This window comes from Phyllobates terribilis, unplaced genomic scaffold (genome assembly GCF_046119375.1).
Source record: "Phyllobates terribilis strain yellow unplaced genomic scaffold, ASM4611937v1 Scaffold_5__5_contigs__length_657084704, whole genome shotgun sequence".
NCBI lineage: Eukaryota > Metazoa > Chordata > Amphibia > Anura > Dendrobatidae > Phyllobates > Phyllobates terribilis.
Genome location: NW_027362765.1, coordinates 2,196,411 through 2,217,801, shown reverse-complemented (window position 1 = coordinate 2,217,801; position 21,391 = coordinate 2,196,411). Strand labels below are relative to the sequence as shown.

The 21,391-nt window shown below is 42.1% G+C and overlaps 1 protein-coding gene across 1 annotated transcript; it reads right to left on the bottom strand.

The window, feature by feature from the left end:
* Positions 1-6,962: 6,962 nt before the first annotated feature.
* LOC141270814 (uncharacterized) lies at positions 6,963-16,749 on the bottom strand. The gene is made up of 3 exons (XM_073680919.1): positions 16,744-16,749; positions 16,506-16,596; positions 6,963-10,643 (listed from the first exon to the last, which is right to left on the bottom strand). The coding sequence occupies exons 1-3, from the start codon at positions 16,747-16,749 to the stop codon at positions 8,452-8,454; spliced, it is 2,289 nt and encodes a 762-aa protein (XP_073537020.1). The 3' UTR covers positions 6,963-8,451.
* Between the last annotated feature and the right edge of the window lie 4,642 nt (positions 16,750-21,391).

The following is a 21,391-nucleotide window of genomic DNA, read 5'->3' as shown; positions in this document are numbered from 1 at the left end:
TATAAACCATTGGGATATATTGGGATATCATTCCCCCATTTTTTTCCTTTCATAAGGAACTAATTTTGCAGCTCAATTCTCATCAAACTCTTGGGTGGCATACAGCACTGTTAAACCACATTCATACTCCAATAAATCAATTGAGCACCAGTTCGCACCTCATTTAGGAATACACACATACACAATTTTTTTTTTTTTTTTTTTACTCAAATGGTATGAGCATTTCTTTTTCAGTTATTTTTATTAATATACGATATTATGTTTTAATGCAATTAATATATTCAATATTTTTCTGTCTTTAATACTTCAACCAACCTCTTTTTCATGGACTCACATATGAAATTGACACATCATGTGCTCCTGTTTGGTGTTTTTTTTTTTTCCCAAAAAGACCGCATATAAAACTGCTCAAGTTACACATGGTACCTATTAGGTTATGTCCTGAGGAAGAAGATGTGTATGACTTCGAAACGCGTTGACTTTTAACCTATACATTTCATTAAGAACACATTTGCGTCCTGGAATCTTCATCAGCAGCGCAGATCAAACACATTTTGCCTGGAACCACAATTGTTTCATGTGAGACTGTCCAATGCCCCTATTTGTATGCTAATTTGTGAAAGGTCTGCTGATTACGGATTGTATCAGTCCCCGGAGGTGAACTAGTCTGCATCATTTGAGAGGATGATTAAGCAGTCTAATTAAACAATTGAACAATGAGAGAACAGCCATGACTATCTCCCAACAATCATACAAGACAATGCCCTGAAATGGGTCTGAGGGTTATAAAAAGGGGCTTACTCCTGTCACCGGTGTGATTCTACAGGACTTCAGCCTGGGGACCATCTTTCCAGTTGGTGGATTACAAAACTGCTCCACTGCCCAATACTGACCTCATGAATTAGTTTAGATGACCCAGTTTGGGACAATTCGGTCTCCTAGCTTGGTCAGTTTCCTAAGCTTGCCGCTACCTCCTCTCTGTGGGTGTCTGCCAAAAGAGGGGTGCTGCTGGTTGTAGCAGTTGGCCCTGGTTGCCCCGAAGTCATGGAGGTTCAAATCCACGGCAAGCCAGTCAAAGGGAAAGACTGTCACTTCCACTATTACTATGTAATATATGTTGTTAAATGTTGGTGACCCAATAAAGTCTTATCGGAGTGTGATACCCCTACCCTGTGTTGTCTGAGTAGTGTTCTGCCCATGGGGAAGGAGTACGGGCGTTCAGTGGGATGAGTTCCGGCCTGTGTAGTCTTTCAAAAAGAAATCCAGGCCAGCGGTGAAAGCACCCAATGACTCTCGTGACTCTAATAAAGTATTGTAGAAAAGCAAAGTAATAAATCTTTTGTTAGTGTTTCTCTGCACCATGTGTTTTATTCACATATAGCTTCATAGCAAGAATATTTATAGCACACATACAGTACAGACCAAAAGTTTGGACACACCTTGTCATTTAAAGATTTTTCTGTATTTTCATGACAATGAAAATTGTACATTCACACTGAAGGCATCAAAACTATGAATCAACACATGTGGAATTATATACTTAACAAAAAAGTGTGAAACCACTGAAAATATGTCTTATATTCTAGGTTCTTCAAAGTAGCCACCTTTTGCTTTGATGACTGCTTGGCACACTCTTGGCATTCTCTTGATGAGCTTCAAGAGGTAGTCACCGGAAATGGTCTTCCAACAATCTTGAAGGAGTTCCCAGAGATGCTTAGCACATGTTGGCCCTTTTGCCTTCACTCTGCGGTCCAGCTCACTCCAAACCATCTCGATTGGGTTCAGGTCTGGTGACTGTGGAGGCCAGGTCATCTGGCGTAGCACCCCATCACTCTCCTTCTAGGTCAAATAGCCCTTACACAGCCTGGAGGTGTTTGGGGTCATTGTCCTGTTGAAAAATAAATTATGGTCCAACTAAACGCAAACCGGATGGAATAGTATGCCGCTGCAAGATGCTGTGGTAGCCATGCTGGTTCAGTATGCCTTCAATTTTGAATAAATCCCCAACAGTGTCACCAGCAAAGCACCCCCACACCATAACACCTCCTCCTCCATGCTTCACGGTGGGAACCAGGCATGTAGAGACCATCCGTTCATCTTTTCTGCATCGCACAAAGACACGGTGGTTGGAACCAAAGATCTCAAATTTGGACTCATCAGACCAAAGCACAGATTTCCACTGGTCTAATATCCATTCCTTGTGTTCTTAAGCCCAAACAAGTCTCTTTTGCTTGTTGCCTGTCCTTAGCAGTGGTTTCCTAGCAGCTATTTTACCATGAAGGACTGCTGCACAAAATTTCCTCTTAAGAGTTGTTGAAGAGATGTGTCTGTTGCTAGAACTCTGTGTGGCATTGACCTGGTCTCTGATCTGAGCTGCTGTTAACCTGCGATTTCTGAGGCTGGTGACTTGGATAAACTTATCCTCAGAAGCAGAGGTGACTCTTGGTCTTCCTTTCCTGGGGCGGTCCTCATGTGACCCAGTTTCTTTGTAGCGCTTGATGGTTTTTGCAACTGCACTTGGGGACACTTTCAAAGTTTTCCCAATTTTTCAGACTGACTGACCTTCATTTCTTAAAGTAATAATGGCCATTCGTTTTTCTTTACTTAGCTGCTTTTTTCTTGCCATAATACAAATTCTAACAGTCTATTCAGTAGGACTATCAGCTGTGTATCCACCAGACTTCTGCACAACACAACTGATGGTCCCAAACCCATTTATAAGGCAAGAAATCCCACTTATTAAACCTGATAGGGCACACCTGTGAAGTGAAAACCATTTCCGGTGACTACCTCTTGAAGCTCATCAAAAGAATACCAAGATTGTGGAAAGCAGTCATCAAAGCAAAAGGTGGCTACTTTGAAGAACCTAGAATATAAGACATATTTTCAGTTGTTTCACACTTTTTTGTTAAGTATATAATTCCACATGTGTTAATTCATAGTTTTGATGCCTTCAGTGTGAATGTACAATTTTCATAGTCATGAAAATATAGAAAAATCTTTAAATGAGAAGGTGTGTCCAAACTTTTGGTCTGTACTGTATATACACACACACAAAACTGCTGCATGGACAGTGCATTCAAACTAAGCTCTGCGACATATGCACATTTAGATACACACACAGCTCTGCTACATACGCACATATACATACACACATAGCTTTGCTACATATGCATATTTACATATACACACACATATACAACTCTGCTACATACAGTAGCATGTAAAAGTTTGGGCACACTGGTCAAAATTACTGTTAGTGAGGACAGTTAATCAATTTGAAGATGAAATAGCTAAAAAGAATCAAATTAAGGATGACGCATTTCCTTTGTATTTTAGGCAAAAAAAAATATTGTCATTTTTTACACTTTAAAAATTACAAAAACAAAAATGCTCCGATGCTAAATTTTGGGCACCCTGCATGGTCAGCACCTAGTTGCACCCCTTTTTCCAAGTATCACAGTGTCATTTTCAGAGTGCTAGGCAGCGGTTTAGAAGAATCCATGGCTGCTGTTTTGTGGCACAAGGTTAGAGGAGGCAGAGTTTTTATAAAGCTGAGAAATTTGCATCAGATGGCCTTTCTGAACAATGATGGTGAGCAAACCATAACGCTAAAAGGATAATTAACCCATTAACCCCCGAGGGTGGTTTGCACGTTAATGACCAGGCCAATTTTTACAATTCTGACCACTGTCACTTTATGAGGTAATTACTCTGGAACGCTTCAACGGATCCCCCTGATTCTGAGACTGTTTTTTCGTGACATATTGTACTTCATGATTGTGGTAAAATTTCTTCAATATCACTTGCGTTTATTTGTGAAAACGGAAATTTGGCGAAAATTTTGAAAATTTTGCAATTTTCAAAATTTGAATTTTTATGCCCTTAAATCAGAGAGATATGTCACACAAAAGAGTTAATAAATAACATTTCCCACATGTCTACTTTCTATCAGCACAATTTTGGAACCCAAATTTTTTTTTTGTTAGGGAGCTATAAGGGTTAAAAGTTGACCAGCGATTTCTCATTTTTCCAACAAAATTTACAAAACCATTTTTTTAGGGACCACATCACATTTGAAGTCACTTTGAGAGGTCTTTATGACAGAAAATACCCAAAAGTGACACCATTCTAAAAACTGCACCCCTCAAGCTGCTCAAAACCACATTCAAAAACTTTATTAACCCTTCAGGTGCTTCACAGGAATTTTTGGAATGTGGAAGAAAAAAATGAACATTTAACTTTTTTCACAAAAATGTTACTTTAGACCCAATTTTCTTTATTTTCACAGGGGTAACAAGAAAAAATGGACCCCAAAATTTGTTGTGCAATTTCCCCTGGGCACGCAGATACCCAATATGTGGGGAAAAAACACTGTTTGGGCGCACGGCAGGGCTCAGAAGGGAAGGAGCCATTTGACTTTTTGATTGTAAAATTTGCTTGAATAATTAGCGGACGCCATGTTGCGTTTGGAGAGCCCCTGTGTGCCCAAACATTGAAGCTCCCCCACAAGTGACCCCATTTTTGAAACTAGACCCCCCAAGGCACCTATCTAGATGCATAGTGAGCACTTGGAACCCCTAGGTGCTTCACAAATTGATTCGCAAAAATGAAAAAGTGTTTTTTTTTTCATTTTTACGAATCAATTTGTGAAGCACCTAGGGGTTCCAAGTGCTCACTATGCATCTAGATAGGTGCCTTGGGGGCTCTAGTTTCCAAAATGGGGTCACTTGTGGGGGAGCTCCAACGTTTGGGCACACAGGGACTCTCCAAATGCAACATGGTATCCGCTAACAAATTGTCGGCTCAAATTGTTAGCGGACACCATGTTGCGTTTGGAGAGCCCCTGTGTGCCCAAACATTGGAGCTCCCCCACAAGTGACCCCATTTTGGAAACTAGACCCCCTAAGGCACCTATCTAGATGCATAGTGAGCACTTGGAACCCCCAGGTGCTTCACAAATTGATTCGTAAAAATGAAAAAGTGAAAAAAAAAACACTTTTTCATTTTTATGAATCAATTTGTGTCGCGTTTGGAGAGCCCGTGATGTGCCTAAACAGTGGAGCTCCCCCACAAGTGACCCCATTTTGGAAACTATACCCCTCAAGGATTTTATTAAGGTGTATAGTGAACATTTTGAACCCAGAGGTACGACACAGAATTTGATAACATTAGGTCATCATATTGAATAAGTTGTCATTAGTCTTGAGCGCAAGTGCTCGCTACTTGAGTTTGCATCGGGTACTCAGGTATGCACCATGTACAGCGTGTGCTCGAGTGACATGCTAGAGTCCCTGCTCCGCATGTTTCACGGTTATTAGACACCCAAAAAAAAACATGCGGGGATCGCTCATGCATGGCAGGCAATCCCCGTAAAGTTTTTTTGGCCTCAGAGCATATGGGGCGGAGACTCGAGCATGTCACTCAAATACCCACGATACTCAATGCATACTAGAGCACCCGATGCAAACTCAAGTAGCGAGCACTTGCGCTCAACACTAGTCGCCATATCGTCATCTTTTTTTCTTACTTTTGAAAAAAATCCCAACCCCATCACAACCCTAACCCCAAACCCAGCCCTAACCCTAGCCCAACCCTAACCCGAGAGTTTATTTTTGACGCCGTTCCTCGTGCGGTATAAGTGATTAGACGACTTTATTCTTCGGGTCGGTGTGATTACAGCAATACCAGAATCTTATGGGGTTTTTATGACTGACAGCTGTCACACACTAAAAGACGCATTTTTTGTAAAATCTAGTTTTTGCATCGCCATATTTTGAGAGCTATAATTATTCCTGATTTTGGCAGACAGTCATGTGACGGCTCGTTTTTTGCGGGATGAGTTGACATTGTTATTGGTGCCATTTTCAGGCACATGACATTTTTTGATCGCTTTCTATTCCGATTTTTGGGAGGCAGAATAAACAAAAACCAACAATTCAGGAATTGTTTTTTTTTTTTTTTTTTTTAATTCTGTTCTGCGTGTGGTAAAATTGATAAGGCAGCTTTATTCTTCGGGTCAGTACGTTTACAGCGGTACCACATTTATATCGTTTTTCTATGTTTTGCACTTTTACATAATAAAAGCATTTTTATAGAAAAAATTATTTTTTAGCATAGCTTTATTCTGAGAGCTATAACTTTTTTATTTTTCGGCTGATGGAGCTGTATGTCGGTTTGTTTTTTGCGGGACGAGATGACGTTTTCAGCAGTACTATTTTTATTTATAGTTGTCTTTTTGATCGCGTGTTATTCCATTTTTTGTTTGGCGGTATGGTGATAAAGCATTGTTTTTTGCTTCGTTTTTTTAAAAAAATTTTTTCCGTGTTCACTGAAGGGGTTAACTAGTGGGACTAGTAGGTCAGGTTGTTCCATACGCGGCGATACCAAATATGTGTACTTTTATTGTTTTTTTTTATAATAATATTTATTGATGGGTACATTATATTTTTATTTTTGGTGGATTATTTTTTTTTTTTTTGCAATTTTTTTTTTTTTTTTTTCACTTTCTGAAAGTTTATATACTTTATTACTTTGTCCCACTATGGGACTTTCACTTTTTTTCTCTGATCGCCTGCATGGCACAGGAATGCAGCACCATCCCTGTGCCATGCGGGCTGTCAGCGCTGGACAGGGAGAAGATTGTTTGGAGATGCACTGCGCATGTCCAAACAATCTTCCTGCTTGTCTGGTGACCCGGATGTTGTCATGACGACATCGGGTCATCATGGCAACACCCGGGAAGCCGCGTCAGACAGCGCTGGAGGCCGGAAGAGGAGGTGAGTATCTGCGATCACCTCCCCTTGCCCCCGCAATGCTGCGATCGACTTCGATCGCAGCATCGCGGGGGTTAATGTGCTGGGAGCGGTGCAGGATCGCTCCCTGCACATAGTATCGGGTGTCAGCTGTGACAATCAGCTGACACCCGGCGGCGATCGCGCCCGAACAGCCTGTGTGCGCGCGCGATCGCCATGATGTACTAATACGGGTCTGGCTCTTAAGTCCCAGGGCACAGACGCGTATTAGTACGTCATATGTTGTTAAGGGGTTAAGGTCTGAAACCTTGGTCAAAGTTATCTAAGCACACAAATCTCAAAGGATGCCTAAAAACTTTTGCACCGTCCCATTTTCCTTTTTGTAATTTTTAAAATGTAAAAAATGACAATATATTTTTTTCTTTTGTCTAAAATACAAAGGAAATGTGTCATATTTAACTTTAGGCATTTCAGAGATCATTTACTCTTCAACTCGCTTAACTGTTCTCAATGACAGTAATTTTGACCAGGGGTGCCCAAACTTTTACATGCCACTGTATGAACACATATATATACAGCTTTACTAAATATGCACATTTGCATACACATACACTGTATATACATGACCCCATTTTGTAGTTCCTTCAAGGTCATGTGATTGATTCCATGATCTGAAAGGTCTTTGAGCTATTCGGGTGGAAGGTTCTTCAGCTGCTCACACAGAACGTGCAGCCTCTGTGCAGGTCCCGGTGGCTTCCTTTCCTGCTCAGCACCAATCAGTTAGAAAAGTGTGGAGCTGCAGGAGAGAGAGCAGTTCTTTCAGTGATCAGGAAGGACACTGTCATATTATTCTCCTCTGTCACAGGAATCTGACTCCAGTCTACAAGACGCACTCACTTATTAGCAAGATTATTTTCTTGCTAAAAGTGTGTGTCTTATAGTCCAAAAATACAGTCAGTTTTAAATATACAACTGTCTGCTATCTGTTTTTGTACAGTTTGTCAATAACATATATAGTTTCTCTCCCATCGGAGTTGATTTGGATGGTCAACAAAATAGGATTTTCCAGAAAATCACTTTTCACACTCTAGGTATGATAATGACTAATCTCTATGTGGGATTTTTTGATGTTTAAATGGGTTCTCCACTACTTTCACAACCCCTTCTCATTCCTAATGTTTGATCCTGCTAAAATAAAAACAAATTACACAAACTTCCCAATCCAGCGCTGTCAGCATTTGCATTTCCGAGGCTCAAGTGAGGTTGTTGAGAGCCTTGCACCCAATCAGTGCTGGTGTAACTGTCCCCACCTTCGAACAAATTGAACATTAAGAGGAAGTCGGAGAGCAGCTGCAGCCCTGGCTTCCTGTTGGTGTTCAACAAATCCGAAAGCGGCGACAGTGAAGCTGATTGAAGGCAGGGCTTGTGTGATTTAACGACCTCACATGAGCCCCGGGAATGCGAATCTCAACACTACTAGAATGGTGCTGACATGGAAAGTTATTATGAGAGTTTTTATTTTAACGAGGTCAAACATGAGGAATGACGAGAGACTGTCCTAGTAATGGACAACTCCTTTAAGATACAATTTTCAGTTAAAACAATTCCAACATTCTGAACATGAAAGGGGCTTCACCCCTGTGTGACTTCTCTGATGTTTATTATGAGTTGATTTCTGTGTAAAACATTTCACACCTTAAGAACATGAAAAAGGCTTCTCCCCTGTGTGAATTCTTTGGTGATTAAAAAGAGATGATTTCTTCAAAAAACATTTTCCACATTCTGAACAGGAAAAAGGCCTCACCCCTGTGTGAGTTCTATGGTGCTTAACCAAATCTGATTTGTGGCTAAAACATTTCCCACATTCTGAACAGAAAAAAGGCTTCTCTCCTGTGTGGGTTCTCTGGTGAATTACAAAATTTGATTTCTGGCTAAAACATTTCCCACATTCTAAACATGAATAAGGCTTCTCCCCTGTGTGAGTTCGCTGATGCTTAACAAAATCTGATTTACCGTTAAAACATTTCCCACATTCTGAACAGGAAAAAGGCTGCTGCCCTGTGTGAGTTCGCTGGTGCCTAAGAAAATATGATTTATCGTTAAAACGTTTCCCACATTCTGAACAGGAAAAAGGCTTCTCCCCTGTGTGAGTTCTCTGGTGCTTAACCAAATCTGATTTCTGGCTAAAACATTTTCCACATTCTGAACAGGAAAAAAGCTTCTCCTCTGTGTGAGTTTTCTGGTGCTTAACCAAATCTGATTTCTGGCTAAAACATTTTCCACATTCTGAACAGGAAAAAGGATTCTCCTCTGTGTGATTTCTTTGGTGCTTAACCAAATCTGATTTCTGGCTAAAACATTTTCCACATTCTGAACAGGAAAAGGGCTTCTCTGTGTGAGTTCTCTGGTGCTTAAACAAAATTGATTTCTGGCTAAAACATTTTCCACATTCTGAACAGGAAAAAGGCTTCTCCCCTGTGTGAGTTCTCTGGTGCTTAACCAAATCTGATTTCTGGTTAAAACATTTTCCACATTCTGAACAGGAAAAGGGCTTCTCTGTGTGAGTTCTCTGGTGCTTAAACAAAATTGATTTCTGGCTAAAACATTTTCCACATTCTGAACAGGAAAAAGGCTTCTCCCCTGTGTGAGTTCTCTGGTGCTTAACCAAATCTGATTTCTGGTTAAAACATTTTCCACATTCTGAACACGAAAAAGGCTTCTCCCCTGTGTGAGTTCGCTGGTGCTTAACAAGACCTGATTGATCGTAAAAACATTTCTCACATTCTGAACATGAAAAAGGCTTCTCACCTGTGTGAGTTCGCTGGTGCTTAACAAAATATGATTTATCGTAAAAACATTTCCCACATTCTGAACATGAAAAAGGCTTCTGCCCTGTGTGAGTTCGCTGGTGCTTAACAAAATATGATTTATCGTTAAAACATTTCCCACATTCTGAACAGAAAAAAGGCTTCTCCCCTGTGTGAGTTCTCAGGTGCTTAGCAAAATCTGATTTGCGGTTAAAACATTTCCCACATTCTGAACAGGAAAAAGGCTTCTGCCCTGTGTGAGTTCGCTGGTGCTTAACAAAATATGCTTTATCGTTAAAACGTTTCCCACATTCTGAACATGAATAAGGCTTCTCACCTGTGTGAATACTCTCATGCCTAACAAGATTTGATTTCTGGCTAAAACACTTCCCACATTCTGAACATGAATAAGGCTTCTCCCCTGTGTGAGTACGCTGGTGATTAACAAAATCTGATTTCTGGCTAAAACATTTTTCACATTCTGAACATGAATAAGGCTTCTCACCTGTGTGAATACTCTCATGCCTAAAAAGATTTGATTTCTGGCTAAAACATTTCCCACATTCTGAACAGGAAAAAGGCTGCTGCCCTGTGTGAGTTATTTGGTGCTTAACAAAATTTGATTTGTGGCTAAAACACTTCCCACATTCTGAACATGAATAAGGCTTCTCACCTGTGTGAATACTCTCATGCCTAATTAGATCTGATATCTGTTTAAAACATTTCCCACATTTGCAGCAAGAAAATCCTTTTTTTGCTTTATGAATTTTTTGATGTTTAAGAAAACACTTTTCCAGGGGAAAATTATTCCCATGTTCTGAATGTGAAAATGGCTTCTTTGCTTTACGAGCAATTTGATTTTTAATGCCTTTTTTGTGACTTTGATTTTCCTTAGTAGTTGGTAATGAATCAGAAGATAGGACCCGTTTCAAAGGATCAGATGACAGATCTTTGCTGTGAAGGATTGATGGTATATCTGGAGTAATGGCATTCACTTCAATAGTATCCTGTGGGATCTCAAAAACATCTGATTGAAAAATTGAAGATACCAGCTGTCCCTCTGATCTCCTGGTACAGTCATCTGCCAAGAATAAAACGAATTATTATTTTTGAACAAAATATATCCTTGAATTTTATATTTTTTGAACATTTCTACTTAAACTCGCTGTAAAAATAGCAAGTTATGTAAAAATATGGAATTATTCACCAAGACAATGACAGTTCACTGTCTAATAAGAAACTGTGAAGACCCGGGCATAATACTACTCAGAGAACGCAGGGTGAGAGTAAACAGTGTGGCAATACTTTATTAAACCACCAAACGGACAATAAACACATAGAACTACTACTAGAACTACTACTACTACTACTACTAGAACTACTACTACGTCTGGCAGTCAAAAACTGTGACTATAGACAATAACACATTTACTGAAATTATCAAACTCAACAGTCTTCATTAGTGATGGGCGAGCACTAAAATGCTCGGTTGCTCGGGTTGAGCACATTGGAATACTCGGATGCTCGACCCGAGCGATGAGTCCAATGTAAGTCTATGGGAAACTCGAGCATTTTTCAGGCGGCTCCCCCGACAGTCTGCAGAGGGCCTAAGAATTGCCCAAATCGATGGGAAAAGTGCTCAAATGACATGGGAACAGCATGGGGAAGACCCCTGGAAGCATTTCTGACTCCCAGGTTACTTCTGTCAACAATGTTGCAAGAGGTATTAAGCCACTTTTACGGACTCACAATAAAACATACAAAAACGAAACCAAAACGGATTTTCCTGGGAAATATGTTAAGGAACATCCTTTCCAGGGTAATGACTTGTATATAAAGCAAGATAAATAACCAAAAACAAAAATACTTCTCCACACCTTGGGCTATGTTCACACTTAGCATTTTTGATGCATTTTTGCACTTTTGCATTGCTTTCAACTATGACAAATGCATTCACCAGGAAATGTCATTTTAACATTTTACAACCTTAACTGGCCATGTGGTGTGTGAGATATCATCAGACACATCCTGTTTCATTTATGAAGGAGGGACTCTGAAAGTCACAAAGCCTATTTTTATAGGGCCATCAGGCGGCCTTTACTATTCTTAAAGGTCCAGCAGTTGGCCCTCACTATTCTTAGAGAGCCATCAGCCGGCTATGTTTTATTGTTCCCATTACTAAAGAGTGGGTCTCCTATACTGTTATTGCGTATGCAGTGAGTGGCAGGGCTGCCCAAAATTTGGACACACCCCAATACCCCTTTGAACAGACGTAGAGGAGGGCCTCTGAAAAAAATTGTTCCCATTATTAGGAAGTGGGTCTCTCATTGTGTTTGCCTATGCAGTAAATGCAAGGGTTGCCAAAAATTTGGAGGCACTCCAATGCCCCTTAGAAGAGACGTGGAGGTCAGAGGGCCTCCTGAAAACAATGTTCCCATTATTAGAAGGGGGTCTCCCATTGTGTTTACCAAGAGGAAGACAGACCATGCTCTCCTCCTCCTCTCTGTCCTCAGGCCATCCACGCTGAACAGACGGTATGACAGTTGTGCAGGTAGTACCGTCTATAGTGCGTGAAACTAGCTCCTGTTCTTCCTCCTCCTCCTCCTCATTGTCACCCTATCCATGCTGGGATGAGAGGAGGCTGGGCTGGGTGTAATCTCCCTGTATGGTTCCTTGCTCCATCTCATCGTGCTCCGCCTGCAATGCATCCTCTTTGATTGTGAGCAGAGAGCGTTTCAGAAGACAGAGAAGTGGGATGGTGACGCTAATTATGGTGTCATTGCCGATCACCATCTTGGTAGAGTCCTCAAAGTTTTGGAGGATGGCACATATGTCTGACATCCATGTCCAATCCTGAGGTCTTATGTGTGGAGTCTGAACTGAATACCAACAGCCTTGTTGATGTTGGTACTCAACAACTGCCCTCTTCTGCTCACAAATCCTTCCCAACATCTGCAGTGTAGAGTTCCAACGCGTGGGTACATCACACACCAGTCTGTGAGCAGGAAGCTGCAAACGCTGCTGAAACACGGCAAATGTGGCAGAGTCTTTAAAAAACAACCAGACTCGGGAAGACCTAACAGTTGTACTGCCAACTTCCTTTGTGTTGGTGTTACGGGGAACAGTTGCCTGCCTTCTGTCTGCGGCCACCACACTGCTTCTTCCTGCCTGTTGGGGTGCTCTGCCTCCCTCCCTCTGTGTACTGCTGTCCTCACTCTGCATGTCCTCCTGCCAGGTTGGGTCAGTTAGTATATCATCCACCACCTCGTCTTCCATTTCCGCACCCTGGTCCGCCTTCTGACTTTCTGGCAATTGTGTCTCATCATCGTCCACCTCTTGTGAAACTTTCCCACTGTCGCCTTCGTGTGACCGTGGCTGCTCAAATATTTGGGCATCGCTACATGCGATCTCTACTTGCCCCGCTTCAAGTGGACCGGGCGAGAGGCCAAAATCTATAAATGGAAAAGTGAACCGCTCTTCGGAGTGTCCAAGTGTGGGATCAGTTGTCTCCGGGCACTCGGCATGGTGGGAGGAAGGAGGATCAGGGTAAGGAATATGCGGTCCAGACTCACGGCTACTGAGACTTGACCATGTGGAAGACAGGGTGGTGGCAAAGTGACTGGAAGCATTATCCGCTATCCAACCAACAACCTTTTGACACTGCTCTGGGTTCAATAGTGGTTTGCTGCGGTCCCCTAGGAATTGGGACATGAAGGTCTGGTAACAAGATGTGGGTGTTGTGGCACAATTTCAGCTTGCCCACGGCCTTGGCCTCTCCATGCACCATCACCCTCACGTCCAGTTCCCCGTCCCTTGCCACGCGCCTTGTCCATTTTAAATGGAGGACAATATCTTCAACGCTCACTACATATGGCTGAATTTGGAGCGAAGTTACATGTAATCCGTGTGACAGAGAAAACACAGTTTTAAATACCTGGCCTGTAGGTAACTATTTTGAACAACAAACCGGTGTCAAAAATTTTGCTGACACACTGAAAAAAATTTGAATGGAGGTCAAAAATGGCAGTATTTTCAGTGCAATTATATGTGATCCGTGTGACAGACAAACCACAGTTTTACACTGTGTTCCAAATTATTATGCAAATATTTTCTCAGATTTTCCCAAATTACCTATATGAATTGCAGTCATTGTAATTTTCCAGTCAAATAACTATTAGAGTACAATTGAATGGTTTTTGTAAAAACCGCCTATGATAACAGTATATTTTTAAAAAAATAAAAAACTCAAACTGCACTCAAAATGCATGTTCCAAATTATTATGCACAGCAGAGTTTTCAACCTTTTCATTTTAATAGAGAACAAAAAAATTGTCATTTTTGAAATTCTAAGCATTAGCAGGTTATTACAAACTGAAATCAAACAGTTTTCAACTCAAAACTTTATTCTAGGTGATGTTACATTTGCACATAGGACCGCTTGTTCGAAAGGAGCTTCTGAACTCTCTCGTCCATTGAATTTGTCAGGTTTTGGATGGCTTCTGCTTCCAATTGTTTTGCATGAGGACAGAATACCCTCCCAGAGCTGTTGCTTAGATGTGAACTGCCTCCCGCCATCATAGACACTCCTTTTGATGATGCTCCAGAGGTTCTCAATGGGGTTGAGGTCAGGGGAGCATAGGTGCCACACCATAAGTATGTCCCCTTTTATGCCCATAGCAGCCAGAGATGCAGATGTGTTATGTGCAGCATGAGACGGGGAATTATCATGCATGAAATGATCTCGATGGTCCAGATGGATGGAGTGGAGGATGGCTGGTTGATGGACACCCCATGCAAACAAGGCTACGGCGCCAACAAGGAGGAGGTGGAGTAATGTTTTGGGCTGGAATCATGGGGAGAGAGATTGTCGGCCATTTTAGGATCCCTGAAGGGGTAAAGATGAACTCCATAATGTATGTTGAGTTTCTCAAACAGCACTTCCTTCCATGGTTCAAGAAGAAGAACCGTGCATTCCGCAGCAAGATCATTTTCATGCATGATAATGCCCCGTCTCATGCTGCACATAACACATCTGCATCTCTGGCTGCTATGGGCATAAAAGGGGACAAACTTATGGTGTGGCCAGCATGCTTCCCTGACCTCAACCCCATTGAGAACCTCTGGAGCATCATCAAAAGGAGTGTCTATGATGGCGGGAGGCAGTTCACATCTAAGCAACAGCTCTGGGAGGGTATTCTGTCCTCATGCAAAACAATTGAAGCAGAAACCATCCAAAACCTGACAAATTCAATGGACGAGTGAGTTCAGAAGCTCCTTTCGAACAAGGGGTCCTATGTGCAAATGTAACATCACCTAGAATAAAGTTTTGAGTTGAAAACTGTTTGATTTCAGTTTGTAATAACCTGCTAATGCTTATAATTTCAAAAATGACCATTTTTTTGTTCTTTATTAAAATGAAAAGGTTGAAAACTCTGCTGTGCATAAGAATTTGGAACATGCATTTTGAGTGTTTTATTTTTTTAAAAATATCCTGTTATCAAAGGCAGTTTGTACAAAAACCTTTCAATTGTACTCTAATAGTTATTTGACTGGAAAATTACAATGACTGCAATTCACATAGGTAATTTGGGAAAATCTGAGAAAATATTATTTGCATAATAATTAGGAACACAGTGTAAATAGCTGGATTTTTAGCGCGGTAATATGGAAAGGACCTGGCTGTATTCTGCAGTGCCAACAAGCAAACGGCGCAGAAAAATGGATTGCTTTTTAAGCAAATAATGAGGATTAAGATCCCCCCAAAAAATTATTCCTGGCCCCTGAGACCTGGGCCTATTTCTAGAAATATCTAACAGCAGCAGAAGGCAGAATTGGAATGGAGCCTCTTGTGCTATATGCACTGCAGTCTGCTATATAGACTGCCTGCCTGCCTATGTACACTGCCTGCCTGATATCTCTGCAGATGGATTAGTCCTCAGAAGGACTGTTTCTTGAGATGGATATGTGTAATGTACTTGTTTTCTCCCTACACTACCTAATACACAACCAAATCTCTCCCTAACGCAGCAGCAGCTCTCCCTACACTGCCTGATTGCGGAGTAGATTGACTAGCACAGCGGCACCAGGTTGGATATAGAACTGATGACGCTGTGCGGCCAGCTAATCAGTGTAATGCCACAACCAACATGGCTGCGGCATTACAGGGAGTGGCAGGCAATGCCTGCATGTTGATTGGCTCTGTAAAAAGCACCAAACATGCAGGGGGGGGACCCAAGCATCCGCCCGAGCATCTCGCAAGTACTCGGCGAGCTCCAAGCATCTCGAGTACTGAGATTACAGGTGAAATGTTTTTTATTTAGTTTATAGCGATTCTGTTTGAAGTTAGTTGGATTTAAAAGAAATTGAAAAGTCAGGATAAAGGGAAACTCTGCTGTTATTATACAGAAATTCACACTTGACCTCACTGCACATTTAATGTTGTGGATTATAAAAACAGAGTTCGGCCAGAAAGACTGGACCTGGTCTTGTAGGGACCATATGAGGACATTCAGCAGCACAGAAGGGAGAGAAGGTAGATTCATCCAATAAGATATCAGGGATCTAGGAAGGAACAGCATCATTACCCTCCGCTTTCTCTTACAGGCCCATCATAATATTTTTCTTCAAGTGATTTTCTTATTTGTCAGCACATTCTACGTACGCTGTCATTTGGCTTTGTAGTTTACAGATCTGGGCAGGTAACGGTCAGCGTCTACTAATCCCAGGGGGGAGGTGGATCCTCCAGGTGGTAAGTTCTACAGAAAAGGACTTTCAATACCAAAAGTCATTTGAAAATTTTTGGGTGGAGGAGAATGTTGTGGTCTAGCGGCAAAATGGTGAACAGACGATTGTGATACAGCTGGACTACACCACTGATAAAGCAGCCACAGCCGGTGACTGAGATGAATCGGTGACTTCTCTACATTTAGTGGTTACTACTCACCTGGGTAGCCATATGTAGGAATCTCATCTTTACACCGCTCATCACCCCTCACATATGTCTCTGTAGTATTAATATGGGTCAGATCTTCACCCTGAAACAAATATTGTAAAAGTCACAGACAGATGGAGAAGTCACATCTATGATCAGCTCTAATCCTGACATCTCCACCGTTCTCATTACACAAGTATAAAACATATAATACTGGAGGATAAAACAAGACTGAGCACAAGACCATCACAGCCATCGGCACATCATAGGGGAGATCTCATGACACCTTATCTCCATCTACCTGATGATCCTGAGGAACATTGGGATCTTCTTGTTTACAGTCCTGTGGAAGAAGAGGATGGGGACATCTCTCTGGTGTTGTCCTCTTACTGGATAGATCTGGAGGAAACACATACAGGGACTGAATTCATTCTTTACATACAGCTAATTATAGGCCGTGTGTATTTAGTCCTGTCTATTACCTGGAGATGTGAGGGGCTGGGGAACCTCCATCATGACGTCCTTGTACAGATCTTTGTGTCCTTCTAAATACTCCCACTCCTCCATGGAGAAATAGACGCCGACATCCTGACACCTTATAGGAACCTGACACATACAATGATAGAGTCATCCCCCTGATCCCTTCATAGCGTTACTGTATAATGTCCCAGCATTCCCAGCAGTGTCACCTCTCCAGTCAGCAGCTCAATCATCTTGTAGGTGAGTTGTAGGATCTTCTGGTCATTGATGTCCTCGTGTATCAGGGGGTGAGGTGGAGGCCCCGTGATTGGGCTCAGGGGTCTTCCCCATCCCTCAGACACAGGGTCCTGACAGCGCCCACTAGAGGTCTTCTTCACTACTGTGTAATCCTGGTTATGGAGAGACACATTAATAAATCTCCCTCCAGACATTTCCAGAGTCCTCACCTCTCCAGTTCTGTCCATCTGTTATTCCCATAGATAAGAATGATGTAATGGGACGTTATCAGAATCTCTCACCTCTCCAGTAAGCTGGAAGAGGATCTCTAGGGTGAGGTGGAATATCCTCTCCACCATCTTGTCTCTATCCATATCCATCTTTGATGGGTAAATCAGGAAAATTCTCTTATATAGAAGATATTCACTGAGAGGATCTGATATTGTAGGGACCTGAATGAGAATATGAGCCGATGGAACATCATAAAAATCCTGTGTAATAATACAATTACTGGAGACAATAAGGGGAAACATGAGACTTATTAGTTTACAGTATCTAATTTTCTTCTTTACATCTAGTAATAAAACCTATATATTTTAGGCCACAGACAACAAGCAGTTTCTTCCTCATCTTGGCAGCGTTTCTCATAGACTCGTCTTCCATAATGCTAATTCTTGTCTCATTTACAGACACTGGAATCGGCATTAGTAATACTGCAGGAGATATTCATTACACATGACATGGAAATAACTACTTCATGATGAGGACCACATCTTTAACCCCTTTACAGCCTGGGGCATAATAGTACGCACCAGGCTGTCACCCCCTGTTCAGCGCGGGCTCCGGAGCGGAGCCCGCACTGAACCGGGCACATGTCAGCTGATTCTTACAGCTGACATGTGCCTGCAACAAGTTCGGGTGGAATCGCGATCCACCCGCGGCTGTTAACATGTTAAATGCCGCTGTCAATCTCTGACAGCGGCATTTAACATCACCGAGCCGGAAGCGCATCACTTACTCCGCCCATCGGTGACCCCGTCACGTGATCGCGGGTCAACGATGCGTAAGCATGAAAACCCTGGGTCTGCAGCAGACCCCAGTGGTTGTCATGTGCTTATCGCTATGAGCGCCACCTAGTGGTCGGCGCTCATAGCACAGGACCATTTCTGCTACATAGAGGTGATCTGTTAATCACCTCTATGTAGCAGAGGCAATCAGACAAGTGCTGCTTCTAGTCTCCTACGGAGACTATAGAAGGAAGCAAAAAGTGTAAAAAAAAATGTTTTTAAAAAAATATAAGTTTAAATTACCCCCCTTTCGCCCCATTCAAAATAAAATAATAATAAAAAAAACACATACACATATTTGGTATCGCCGCGTTCAGAATCACCCGGTCTATCAATATAAAAAAATAATTAATCCGATTGGTAAACGGCGTAACGAGAAAAAAATTCTAAACGCCAGAATTACGTTTTTTGGATGCCGCAACATTGCAATAAAATGCAATAACGGGCGATCAAAACATCAGATCTACCCCAAAATGTTATCAATAAAAACTTCAGCTCGGCACGCAAAAATAAGTCCTCACCCGATCCCCGATCCCAAAAAATGGAGACGCTACAGGTCTTAGAAAATGGCGCCATTTTTTTTTGTTTTTTAGCAAACTTTGGAATTTTTTTCACGACTAAAATAAAAAAGAACCTATATATGTTTGATGTCAACGAATAAGAATGGCCGGTCCGTTTTAGCATTCAGTGAACGTGGTAAAAAAAAACAAAAAAAAAAAAAAACACATCTGTGGTATTGCACTTTTTATTGCAATTTCACAATTTGCAATTTCACCGCACAATTTTTTTCCCGTTTTCCCGTACACGATATGGTAAAATCAGTAATGTCGTTCAAAAGTACAACTCGTCCCGCAAAAAATAAGCCCTCACACAGCCAGATTGACCAAAAAATAAAAACGCTATGGCTCTGGGAACAAGGGGAGCAAAAAACGAAAATGCAAAAACGGAAAATCCCAGGGTTGCGAAGGGGTTAACTTTGGTTCTAGAAACATATTTGGCCAGAGTCCGTCACTGACTACATCACCACCGGTCGTCTATATGAATGTTTCCCGTCTTCCCCAGACTGTAATCTTCTATCAAGTTAGATCTCATGTCTGATTCACACAAAGTTTGAGGCTTTTATAAAAGCTTTTTTGTTTGCACAAACACCACAGGCAGAAATTATTTGACCCCAAAGTATCCATTTACATTGTTTTATGGGGTTTATTTATGGCCTTAGAAGAAAAACACCAGAAAAAAAGAAGAAATTAAGATGTTTCAAAAGAAAACTGGCACTAAAATAATTGTAAAAAGAAAAAAAGCATAAGACACATTTTCTTATTTTTAAAAAAATGTTAAACATTTGTTTTAAGAGAAATTGGGCACAGAACATAGATGACACGGCAGGGATGGCACAGGTGCGGCTGCAACAAGAAAAACCCTGCCAGTTTAACCACTTGTTGCCGTCAAAAGCAAACATGGCATCTCAGAAGGTTTGATAGAGTTCGGCTGAATGCCCCATTTCCCTGAAATACTTGATATTATGGGGCTGCCTAGTTATTCTGATACTTAAATGCCTAATAATGGTGTCTGGGCCTGCAATGTACGAAAGTCTATTAGGCCAGGCCAGAGGAAACATCCAACAAATTACCTTTTAACATCCCCATACACATTATGGGGATGTTAAAAGACCATTACCTCTTACTATAGACTCTCTCTTCTCTTGGCATCACAGACTTGGCCCTATCCTGGATCTCTTCATACCTAACAGACAGGACATTCAACGTCTCCCACTCACACACCACCTCCTCATCTCACCCTCTATCTGTCGGTGTCCCCCAAGGTTCAGTTCTAGGACCCCTGCTCTTCTCCATCTACACCTTTGGCCTGGGACAGCTCATAGAGTCTCACAGCTTTCAGTATCACCTCTATGCTGATGACACACAGATCTACCTCTCTGGACCCGATACCTCCTCCTTACTAACCAGAATCCCACAATGTCTGTCCGCTATTTCATCCTTCTTCTCCGCCAGATTTCTAAAGCTTAACATGGAAAAACTGAATTCATCATCTTTCCCCCACCTCACTCAACCCCCCATCTGACCTATCCATCAAAGTTAATGACTGCCCACTCTCCCCAGTAACACAAGCTCGCTGCCTCGGTGTAACCCTGGACTCTGACCTCTCCTTCAAACCACATATCCAAGCCCTCTCCACTTCCTACCAACTCCAACTCAGAAATATCTCCCGGATCTGCACATACCTCAGCAAAGACTCTACAAAAACACTAGTGCATGCCCTCATCATCTCCCGCCTCGACTACAGCAACCTCCTGCTCTGTGGCCTCCCTTCCAACACTTTCGCACCCCTCCAATCTATCCTAAACTTTGCTGCCCGACTAATCCACCTGTCCCACCGCTATTCCCTGCCTCTCCTCTCAGTCAATCCTTTCACTGGCTCCCCATCACTCAGACTCAACCTGTCACCTCCATACATCTGTGACCTAGTCTCCCAGTACTTACCTGTGCGAAACCTCTGATCCTCACAAGATCTCCTTCTCTACTCCCCTCTTATCTCCTCCTCCCACAATCATATACATGATTTCTCCAGTGCATCCCACCTACTATGGAACTCTCTACCCCAACATATCAGACTCTCGCCTACCGTGGAAACCTTCAAAAGGAACCTGACGACCCACCTCTTCCGACAAGCGTACAATCTGCAGTAACCACCGCTCCACCATACCGCTGCACGACCAGCTCTACCCCCACCCCTCCCTTGTAGATTGTGAGCCCTCGCAGGCAGGGTTCGCTCTCCTGTACCAGTCGCTGATTCGCTTTGTTCAAGATTATTTTAAGTGTATTTGCTATGTATACCCCTTTTCACATGCAAAGCGCCATGGAATAAATGGTGCTATAATAATAGATAATAATTAGATTAAAGTTGCATGAAAGCACTGATTTCGGGGGTTTGGTCGACTTGATAATGTATTTGGGGGCCTCCCGACAGATGATGTCAGGGCAGAGAAGAATCTGGCATCCTGAATTTCAGAGGCTAATCTGTTTGTTATTCCTGTAGATAATCCTCTGCTAGAAGAGTCTGGAGGTGGCACGCTCATATAGACCGCAGGAAAGCTGGAATAATTGTGTGTATGGG

Coding starts and splice junctions, on each gene's coding strand:
- LOC141270814 (XM_073680919.1), bottom strand. Junction 10,644..16,505: donor TCCTACATATGGCTACCCAG/GTGAGTAGTAAC, acceptor TATTCTTGGCAG/ATGACTGTACCAGGAGATCA.